General features: G+C 38.1%; 1 protein-coding gene across 2 annotated transcripts in view; it reads right to left on the reverse strand.

The window, feature by feature from the left end:
- The window catches only part of POU2F3 (POU class 2 homeobox 3), a 129,313-nt gene that overhangs the window by 19,898 nt on the left and 97,198 nt on the right, over window positions 1-12,217 (reverse strand). For both annotated transcript variants that reach the window (XM_088458716.1, XM_088458717.1), the window contains exons 6-7: window positions 11,128-11,204; window positions 10,397-10,573 (exon numbers count right to left, since the gene is read on the reverse strand). In XM_088458716.1, coding sequence (XP_088314842.1) covers window positions 10,397-10,573; window positions 11,128-11,204 — 254 coding nt within the window. The remainder of the gene's footprint in view (window positions 1-10,396; window positions 10,574-11,127; window positions 11,205-12,217) is intronic.

Raw genomic sequence — 12,217 nt, forward strand, 5'->3', positions numbered from 1 at the left:
ATGCTGAGCTTGCTGGAGCTGCAGAAAGAGGATGGACCTGGTTGGCACAAGTATCACTCAGAATACAGCATTTTGTGAGAAATTACCTTTTACTTGTTCATTTGGCCTTTATTGGTTCCTTAGGGGAGAGTTGGTGTATTTCTGCCCATATGCTGAGCTCAAGATACAGTGTGGTAGGCAACAGTGGCATCTGGTTTATGCCAGGAACACGTCACATATACTTACAGGGTCATAAGTAGGGGTTTGCGAGCAGTGCCATTGCCCAGGGTGCAGGGCCCTGGAGCAGCTCTGTCACTGCCTCATGGCACCTGCCTTTGGCATGCAGGGCGTCCGGAACGAAATCCTGCAGCCAGTGGTGCTGTAGTGCTGCTGCAGAGAGAATTTCGGATGCTTTGGGTGCTCACCCTGCAGTATATAGAGACACCTGGATCATCCTAAGGATGTTCTGGATGGTGTTCTACTTCCTGGTGCTGCCAGTTCTGCCCCGCGTGACATCATGACATCACGTGTTTGGGGGAGCGGGGCCGGCACAGGGCGGTGCAGAGGATACTTACACTGGATACTTACGTCCTACTTAAAACATTTTAGGTGCAACAAATACATTTGCTGTTAGGCATCAAGAGCACTGCAAAAGATTCTGTAATACAGCATAAACAACTCTCTATGTGCACAATAAAAATATGCTTCTCAAAAATGCTTAGATAATTCAGGCCCGCACAATGAAGATAGAACCAATCAGTGTCACTGGAGTGTTCACTAATAACCAATCACAAGCGGTTCTCTATCGGCTACGACCGTTATCTGCTAAGTACACCTGGTCATGACCACCTGCAAATAACACTCTTTCTAAAGCGAAAATATGAAACTTTCCCACAGTCAGTATCTGGTCACAACTATTGTGTTAACATACGCTTGTGTACATGGTCTGTGTGATCCAGACATACAGTAAATGGCAAAATCATGCAAATCTGCATGGGAGCATATGCATGTTCTAGGTATGCATAGCGTGAATTTACACTTGACACGCTATGCAGATAGGTGTTGTATTCACTTTGAATCAGTCCCTAAACACCCAAAAAATATCAGGTAGGTCCAATGCTGTATTTGTATAAGTGTTCCACGGTGAATATAGATATGCACAATATATTTTTTAATTTGCCGCAATCTTTTTATATATATATATATTATATATATATATATATATATATATGCATATCATATCTACCCCAGCTCTACCACAGACTTTGTATCGTTGTCTGTGTTTTTTAGAACAATAGTTCCCTCATACTAATAGTGATGCTTCCATCACCCCTATTTCCCTGGATTTGGATTCATTTAGCAAATATGATAAATTAAATCAATTATTTATTTTTTACCTGCATTTAAAAGTAAGTGGTTTTTTTGGCCAAACTTCTGGAAAAGCCACAGAAAAAAATACTGTTTTACAAAGAGCTGTTTTAAAAATTGCTGCCCCAAGTTTTCTTTATTTATTATAATTTTTTTATAAAATGCAAATTGCTAAATTTGTCAATCTGCAATTTGCACAATTGCTTGATAAAAAAGGCTAATAATAATGGTGGTGTGAGAGGTTAAATAGCTGAAACCACAGTTAGTTTGAAATGATCTTGCCTTTGTAAAAAAAAATACTGTATTAAAATAAAATGTGTGGCTCATTATTATAAAAATATAATAATATTATCCCCCTATAAATTATTAATAATTATAGTGTCCCCATACTGTTTTCATAGTTATAATGGTCCTCTATACTTTTGCAACTATCATGGACACCCATCTCTTTTTCTTTTCCACCTTTTTTCTTTTACAATATTAATAATGTCTTAATTTTTTGTTATTTTGTTGGTTGCACTGATTGCTCCTATGTTTCTGTACTGTTAGTGTTCTAGTATTCTCAATTACTTAACAAGAATAGGTAAACAGCTGGCGTTGGACTAATTATCTACCTTGGTAATCTGCAGCCTCTATAATGGGGTAATTACCAATCCCCAGAAAGGAACCAAATAAATATAGACAATAGAGGCGCTGATTGTCCAAACAAATTTATTTAAAACACAATTTTTAGATTGTGGCTATTAAAATATCATTGCCGGCTGCCACAAATCAGATCATATAATCCACATAAAATTACAAACATTATACGGTTACATAAATAAAGCACATTTTATATTTTGAGTATAACACTAAACCTCAATATATCATTTATTTAATCTCTGTTCATAAAACAGTTTAACAACACTATTGAAAACCTGACATCACTTATCAAACAGGTTCAGCCCTATATATGGCACTGGTGTTTTTTAGAACTGTATAATATAACTATATTATTGACTATGACTTAGAAAATAGGCAGTTTGATCTCTACTTGGTATATTTTTTCATCAAGTTGTAATACTGACAGTAATGCATTTAATAGCAGAAGTATTCAATTATGTATCCATTTGAAGAAATGCCTTTTCCTGTATGCCACAAACACTATTGCCCAAGCTGGTCAGTTCTTAATTCGGTCGTAACAAGAAATAGCAGAAAAAAATTCCACAGTGTTGCAGTTTAAATGTTATTTTGCAAGTTTGTAGCAAACAGTAGCAGGAAAAGAATCCACAGTCCTGTATTTAGATGTTAATAAGCATCCATATATCAGGCGATTTCCACATTTATCTATCAGCACATATCTCCCAGTAATTCAGTCTTTTAACTGGAATATACATAGAAAAAGACAATGATAAAGTTCCACTCTATTCAATTGAGGTTAATCAGTATCCCAGCAACTTACTGCCCTTTAGTAATCCGTCCTCAGCATGTGGGTTCCAATCATCCAGTCCTCCTCCAGAGGGTCTCCTGACAGGTACAAACAGACCCCCACGATATAGGACAGTGTCCCGGCTCACGGCACTTGTGGTTTTGAGCTGGTATCCTTAACGCGTTTCCCCGCCTACTATCACGTCAGCGGCTTCCTCAGAAGGTATCAGCCTCTTTCCAATGCTGCCCTTTTAGCCTTCTCGTTTATAGGACACACCTGTCTAATACATTTCTTATCAATGTATCTGTTTCTTTAGTGGACATACACAGCTGGTATCCTTAACGCGTGAGGAGTTTTTGGATATGATTTTCTTTATCATATATGCACAGCTATTATATTGGGTAGTAAATATTACTGTTCTATCTTCTTTTTCCTCAATTTCCCTCTTCTCCCTCTTTAATAAGTGACCCCTATCCATACCACTAACCTCTATGATTGTTTTCTCTAGTTGGTCTTTGGGATATCCCTGTACTGTAAATTACTCTACCAATAATTGTGATTGTCTCTGAAGTGCTTCTTCATTAGAGCAGTTTTGCCTGATCCTAGTAAGTTGGCCTTCTGGAATGTTTTCTTTCCAGCCTTTAGCATGCGAGTTTTTATAATTGAGATATCTATTTTGGTCTACACATAAATTTCAAACCATTTGAATTAATATTTAAACTATTTGTGAAATCGATAACCAAAGTGAGATCCCCATTCCAAATAAAACACAAATCATCTATAAATCTGCCATAGAGGACCAGGTTCTCCCCTGAGCCCCACCCCACACACATGCTCCTTCCCAAATCTCCCCATGTATAGGTTGGTGAAGCTCTGGGCAAACCTGGTCCCCATAGCAGTCCCCTGTGTCTGTAAATAAAAGTGATTGTGATGTAAAATAAATTTGATTGACCGTAACACAAAATCCCTCAATGCATCCGACATATTCATATCTTGTAACAGGTAATATTCACTGTTTGAACCCCCAGGTCATGTGGGATGTTTGAATATAAGGATTCGACATCGCATGTAATCAAATAATATCCTTCTTGTCGTTTGACCTGTTCAATCTTATTTAAAAAGTGTTTTGTGTCCTGTACATAGGATTTAAGTGTTTTGACGTGATTTTGTAAATGTGAATCAACAAAAAAGTATAAATTATTTGCAAGTGACACAATACCCGTAATAATAGGTTTACCCGGTGGAGACGTGAGAGATTTGTGTATCTTAGGTAAATAATAAAATGTGGAAATAACCGGGTGTGCATAAAATAAAACGTGAGCAATATCCTTGTTTCTAGCACCCTTGGCTAGCGCCAGCTCCACCATGACCTTCAATTTCTGCTGGAACAGGGCGGAGGGATTGGCATCCAATTTCATATAGAATTCGATGTTATTAAGCTGTCTGTATGCTTAACGTCTCAGTTAAAGGGGTTGAACATATAAAATCTACCATACGTGGGGGGGATAGATTTAGCAGGCTGTGCCATAGGGAGGCCTATTGGATATACTGTCTAAATACTATGCTACCATATGGGCTTAATGACACAATTGAACTAAATAATATATAAAATGGAACAGAGCTGGTAAAGGCATAGGCATAGTATTTAGAAACAATTAATATTATAAGTTATGTTATCTGATATGAGATGTGGAAGTAGAGACCAACAGTGGAAATGTATTGGGCTGCGTGTGTGTTATATATAAGGGAACCTATGCTGTTATGTACTATGAATATGTGTATACATATTTTCACCTAAATTCCGGAGATTGTGTAATGTACCTTTAAGGAAGATGGTGCTATATATAGAGAATATGTGTGTTACATGAATGTAGAAATATATGCACATATCCATTTGAGCTCCGGAAATTATGTACTGTACCTTTAAGGAAGCGGGTGAGATATATATATATATGTAGAGAAACATGTGCAGGATTTATGCTATGTTGACCTTGAATATATTTATTGCATTTGGATGATGACAGTACAAAAAAGTATAAAAGATTCTAATAATTTTATATACGGTTATTTTATATGTGTATGTTTTTGTGGAATAAATAGATTGGATATATACAGTCAGGTGCATAAATATTGGGACATTCACAGAATTTTCATATTTTGGCCTCTATTCACCACCACAATGGCTTTGAAATTAAACAAGCAAGATGTGCTTTAACTGTAGACTTTCAGATTTAATTTGAGGGTAATTACATCCAAATCAGGTGAACGGTGTAAGAATTACAACGGTTTCTATATGTGCCTCCCACTTTTTAAGGGGCCAAAAGTAATGGGACAAACTAAACAATCCTAAATCTAACTTTCACTTTTTAATACTTTGTTGCAAATCCTTTGCAGGCAATAACAGCCTGAAGTCTGGAATGCATAGACATCACCAGACGCTGGGTTTCATCCCTGGTGATGCTCTGCCAGGCCTCTCTTGCAAATGTCTTCAATTCCTGCTTGTTCTTGGGGCATTTTCCCTTCAGTTTTGTCTTCATCAAGTGAAATGCATGCTCAATCGGATTCAGGTCAGGGGATTGACTTGGCCATTTCATAACATTCCACTTTTTAGCTTTAAAAACTCTTTTGTTGCTTTTGCAGTATGCTTCGGGTCATTGTCCATCTGCACTGTGAAGCGCCGTCCAATGAGTTCTGAAGCATTTGACTGAATATGAGTATATAATATTTCCCGAAACACTTCAGAATTCATTCTGCTGCTTTTGTCAGCAGTCACATCATCAATAAATACAAGGGAACCAGTTCCATTGGCAGCCATACATGCCCACGCCATGACACTACCACCACCATGCTTCACTGATGAGGTGGTATGTTTTGGATCATGAGCAGTTCCTTTCCTTCTCCATACTCTCTCTTCCCATCACTCTGGTACAAGTTGATCTTTGTCTCATGTGTCCATAGGATGTTGTTCCAGAACTGTAATGGCTTTTTTAGATGTTGTTTGGCAAACTCTAATCTGGTCTTCCTGTTTTTGTGGATCACCAATGGGTTACATCTTGTGGTGAACCCTCTATATTCACTCTTGTGAAGTCTTCTCTTGATTGTTGACTTTGACACATATGCACCTAACTCCTTTAGAGTGTTCTTGATTTGGCCAACTGTTGTGAAGGGGTTTTTCTTCACCAGGGAAATAATTCTTCTGTCATCCACCACAGTTGTTTTCCGTGGTCTTCCGGGTCTTTTGGTGTTGCTGAGCTCTCCGTTGTGTTCTTTCTTTTTAAGAATGTTCCAAACAGTTGATTTGGCCACACCTAATGTTTTTGCTATCTCTCTGATGGGTTTGTTTTGATTTTTCAGGCTAATGATGGCTTGCTTCACTGATAGTGACAGCTCTTTGGATCTCATATTGAGAGTCGACAGCAACTGATTCCAAATGCAAATGTCACTCCTAGAATCAACTCCAGACCTTTTACCTGCTTAATTGATAATTAAATAACGAGGGAATAGCCCACACCTGTCCATGAAATAGCTTTTGAATTGATAGTCCCATTACTTTTGGCCTCTTAAAAAGTGGGAGGCACATATAGAAACCATTTCCTACACCGTTCACCTGATTTGGATGTAATTACCCTCAAATTAAATCTGAAAGTCTGCAGTTAAAGCACATCTTGTTTGTTTCATTTCAAAGCCATTGTGGTGGTGAATAGAGGCCAAAATATGAAAATTCTGTCAATGTCCCAATATTTATGCGCCTGACTGTATAGCTTTGAAAAAAGGGTCAGTGTATAAAAATAGAAAATAAATAAAACACTGATATATATATATAACATATAGCTTCTAAACATATTTTAAAAGTAACTATGTGAATGTAGGTTTGTGATGGAGATATATATGAAAATAATCCCTTGGGAATAAAAATCACTATGTATGATGTGTATGTCCACTAAAGAAACAGAGACATTGATTAGAAATGTATTAGTCAGGTGTGTCCTATAAATGAGAAGGCTAAAAGGGCAGCATTGGAAAGAGGCTGATACCTTCTGAGGAAGCCGCTGACGTGATAGTAGGCGGGGAAACGCGTTAAGGATACCAGCTCAAAACCACAAGTGCCGTGAGCCGGGACACTGTCCTATATCGTGGGGGTCTGTTTGTACCTGTCAGGAGACCCTCTGGATATAGCTGCATACTGGGGACACTGCCAGCAGCTGGGAGGATAAGGATTTGCGATAACTTAGAGACACATAGAGGACTGGATCATTGGAACCCACATGCTGAGGACAGATTACTAAAGGGCAGTAAGTTGCTGGGATACTGATTAACCTCAATTGAATATAATAGAGTGGAACTTTATCATTGTCTTTTTCTATGTACATTCCAGTTAAAAGACTGAATTACTGGGAGATAAGTGCTGATAGATAAATGTGGAAATCACCTTATATATGGATGCATATTAACATCTAAATACAGGACTGTGGATTATCTTTCTGCTACTGTTTGCTACAAACTTGCAAAATAACATTTAAACTGTAACACTGTGGAATTCTGCTATTTCTTGTTACAACCGAATTAGGAACTGACCAGCCGGAGCAATAGTGTTTGTGGCATACGGGAAAAGGCATTTCTTCAAATGGATACATAATTGAATAGTTCTACTATTAAATGCATTACTGTCAGTATTACAACTTGATGAAAAAGTATACCAAGTAGAGATCAAACTGCCTATTTACTAAGTGATACTCAATAATATAGTTATATTCTAAAAAACACCAGTGCCATATATAGGGCTGAACCTGTTTGATAAGTGATATCAGGTTTTCAATAGTGTTGTTAAACTGTTTTATGAACAGAGATTCATTAAATGATATATTGAGGCTTAGTGTTATACTCAAAATATAAAATGTGCATTATTTATGTAACTGTATAATGTTTGTCATTTTATGTGGATTATATGATCTGATTTGTGCCGGCCGGCAATGATATTTTAATAGCTGCAATCTAAAAATTGTGTTTTAAATAAATTTGTTTGGACAATCAGCGCCTCTATTTTCTATATTTATTTCTCAATTACTTACCTACACTCTTCCTTTTGTCTTGATCCAATGTAATCCATTGGGAGAAAAAAAAACAATGATGTGTGATAAATGCTTAACATGATGGACAGCTCAACAGAGCTCACAAAACAAAATTATTTAATAATATGTAATAGATGAACAGCCAATCAGCTGTGCTCTTTGTCATCTCTTGACAGATGTGCGGCAATATAAAACTGATGGGAAAAACTAGTTTTTAAATACATTTTCCCAAAGTTTAGTAGATGATCTGGATCATAGGTAAATCACAATTAATTTAACTATAACCCGGATCATCAAGGTTTTTAAAAAAAAAATTATTAATCTGGCAGGACTAATGCAAGCAGTTTTTATTCAAGAAGATTGTATGTAAAAAAAAGAAAACAAAATATAAACTATATGTAAAAAAAATGAAAACAAAATAGAAACTATATGTAAAAAAATGAAAACAAAATAGAAACTATAGGTTAAAAAAAGAAAACAAAATAGAAACTATATGTAAAAAAAATGAAAACAAAATGGAAAGAGAATAGTACATCAGAAGTGTCTTCAACAGTCCCACCAGAAAATACACCATGCTCAATCATGCCTAGAGGTAACAAGGAAGGAAATTAACATTTATAGTTTTGTAGGGTTGAATAAATGTATTAATAAATCAAATGAAAAACTAGAATAGATCAGTTAGATGTAGGATTCTTATGGCTTTCCTTTTGAGAACATTAATGAGAAATGTTATATGTATTTTATTATATATTTTCACTTTCTAGTCAATAATTACAGTAACGTATAACAAAAAAACAGATTTACAGCTGTAATGAAGATGAAAGGACCAGGATTCCTGTACCTAAACAATTACTTATTAAAATTGTCTTGCACATTCACCATTTGAAATCTGGGAATAAAAATGTGTAGAAAATAAATGCATAAAATATGACTGGTAACACTGCAGAAGTGTATGACAAAGGCAAGCTGCACCTCCAGGGTTCAATGCAAAAGTAATTTACTATACATCAGCGTTTTGGTGCTGAACAATATCATCATTCGGACATGATAATGAGCTGTATATGTTTACCCCTAGAGTCCAATTACAGACTAAAGACTGCTCACTGTGCAAAGAGAATTTCATCCCCTTCTTGACTTGACATCGTGACGCTGCATCTAGCAATGAAACATTGAAGTACAATAGTTCCAGCATTAATGGCTGGTAATATGCATTACTTCGGTTTATGGATGTTATTTGGAGAACTAGTATATATGTTCAGCATCAGAACTCTTACATCCTAGGTACACAACTGATTTCCCATGATGTTTGTCAGTGTAGGATTACATAGGATATTTTAGGATTACTTATCCGAAAAAAAAGTATTTTTCATTATTATTATTATTTTTTTAATGAGGGCAAAAAGTCTGTTTTTACCATTAAAAAGATACATTGGTATTATAACCTACTGTACATCAAGAATGGCTCCAATTTAACACTACTCTAACTCTTCCTCACATCCTCTGTGACTGTCTTAGTAATTGTTATTCCTTTGGTTTGGTAAAAATAATAATGATATGTCTGTGCCATTAACTATTAGCATGATCACTGGATGAACGCAACGTTGCTTATCAATTAGCTATCTCCAGTAATATACATTTTATTTTTCGCAAAAGATTTATTTCGCAATATTCTCTCCAATCCTATTAGTCCCTATAGGACAAACTTTACAGTGTACCCCTAAAGCTAGCTAACTACCCAAATTCAGACAAATATTAATAAAGACACCAAATTACTAAATTAAAGGTATTGCTTTGTTCAACCCAATGGTTATCGGTATAGGGTATAAAAACATGGCTGTGTTGCAATATGTTACAATTTCAACTAAATTCAGATTCAGTTAGCAGTGAGGGAATGTAGCTCCCAAGATGAGCGCCCAGAGCAATTCAATTGTAAACCCACTTCAGTCGGGAGATGCTGTTTACCATGACTAATGCCCGGGGCTTAGTCGCGGTAAACAACTTTTTCCGACTTAAGTGGGGTTGGGTATGCGATCACCGGGCACACAATGCCGGCGGGCGCAATATTGATGCCGGAATGCCGTCAATTGAAATGCCAACGCCTGCAGGTAAATAAACTAAACCTTCCCCTAACCCACCTTTCCGGCAGCCTAACCCTAACCCTCCACTCATGCAGCCTAATCCTAACCATTCCCCTAGTGCCTAACCTCTAACCCTACTACTTACCTTTGGGATCGCAGCCGCTGGGATTGCCGAGCCGGGATTGTGACTCTTATTGGGATTCCAGCATAGGTATTGCGACTGCCGGCATTGTGTGCACCAGGATACCAACTACATCCCGCCGGTAAAGCATACGGCAACACCGCGACCAGTCCTGAGGCACTAGTATGGATTTCTGCTTGCACCTCAGGGGAGTGTGAGCTTAAATCCACTAGTCGCAGGAATACAGTGGAGGCAATTGAGTCGCTCCGTACGCTCATCCCTGGAACTATATCCCCTTGTTTCTGATTGAATTCCCCCCCCCCCCCTGATATGTCTGGAACACCAGCCAGTTGATGCAGGAATGTCATCTCACCTGGGTAAATCCAAGCTTTATCCGTCTCTGCTTGAATGTTTTGGCAAACTTTTCCAGTTCTTCCAAATCACTGGGTTCATCCGGGGCCACAGCTAAGTGTTTGGGTCCATGTATGTGTTGTGCCATTTCCAGATGACTTTCTAGAGAGGAACCCGGGAGACCGGGACGTCCCACGGCCTGTGTAAAGAAAAAGGTGAAATAGCTTGTGTACTGCTAGCTCCAATCTTCTTCTACATCTATTGTATGGTATTAGGGGGCTGATACAGAGGTGGCTGCTGCTGGCATCTTTATGCAAATGTCATGGCTGATTATAATCATACTGAACTGAATGCCCACTTGCAACGGAGCTAATGGTAGGCACAGTTTCTCTGTCTGAACATGGTGCCTAGTGTCAGCGCTACTGTGTCTTTGGACCTAGTCACTGCCAGTGACTCGCCCCAGTGCGGTCTCGTCTGCCTAGCCACCCACCTGTTACCTCCCACGAATACCCACTGAGATCCATATCTCTTCTGTCCAAATTCATTCTGCGTTCCCCTGTGGTACCCATCGCATGTGCAGTTTGACTCGGACACATGCGCAGACTTCAACATCGCCCAACTGCGAGCGACATCGCCAATGCGTCCACCTCTGAATCAGGCCCTAGATGTGACTAGTGCTCCTGATGAGATATAGTCACTGTCTTCTACTAACACACTCATTCCGTAGCATGGAATAGTTGTGTGATTTCTTACCTGGGAAGCCAGTCCCATTGCTGACTGAGCTCCACCCTGCTGATGAGGCAGAGCAATGAGATTTGGTTGCAGAAGACCTAGAAGAGTGAAGGGAAGTCACTTTATCATAGCTCAGCGTACAGTCTTACCCAGTACATTCCACATGGCTGACGTCACTCAAGGATGTGGAATACCCGGAGGTTAGTATATAAGCCTAAGAATGACAATGCTTAGATGAAGAATAGAAAGTATTACAGACATCACATGACGAGACAAGTTAGTGCAGCACCAGCACCACTGACAGACGTAATCCTCATAAATCTCCAAATCATGGAAACATATTTCTTTTATTATACGAATGAAATAGACCATAAATTAAATGCTTGTGCAATCTGTCTCTCCAACTCCCCCAATCAGAAGCTTAGGCTACAGGGCCAGTTACTACATTAGATTATCTCTTTTATGTGCTTTCATTTGCTCAACAGAATAATATTTAGTCAGTAACAGTGTCACCTTTATCAGTTAGTATCCTGACCACTGAAGGATAATTGCTCAGATCCATGAGCAGAACAGGCGTTGTGGTCCAAACCAAATTAAGTCAATAGACTGTCACAACTAATGTCAGCATGAGAATATCGTCATGGTCTGAATGTCGACACTGCAAATGTCGTCAGGGTCTAAAAGTCAATACTTGACATGCCGACGTATACTATGTTCAACGTGTTGACATTATGCATGTCGATGGTGAGAATGTTGACTACATTATCTACAGTAACCTTAACCGCAGCCCGACCCTAACCCTAATGCCGATATGTTCGTAATGTAGACATACATGCACAATATCAACATTTTGAATATGTCCACATGTTGACATTATAAACGTTGACATGCAGAACCATTTGACATTATTATCGACATAATGAATGTCGTCAATATAATAATAACTCACACTCACCCATACGTAATCTATTGTGTGACCACTAAGATGGGTTGTCCCAAAGCAAATGCCTGCCCGGGCGGTTTTCGGTTCGCCCACACTTATCTCAAATGTCTTTAATCAAATTTACTGTTATCCTGACAAAATCTACCTTAAAATGTAGGGTTACAATAT

The sequence above is a fragment of the Taudactylus pleione genome, unplaced genomic scaffold, assembly GCF_031769625.1.
Source record: "Taudactylus pleione unplaced genomic scaffold, aTauple2 ptg000848l, whole genome shotgun sequence".
Lineage (NCBI taxonomy): Eukaryota > Metazoa > Chordata > Amphibia > Anura > Myobatrachidae > Taudactylus > Taudactylus pleione.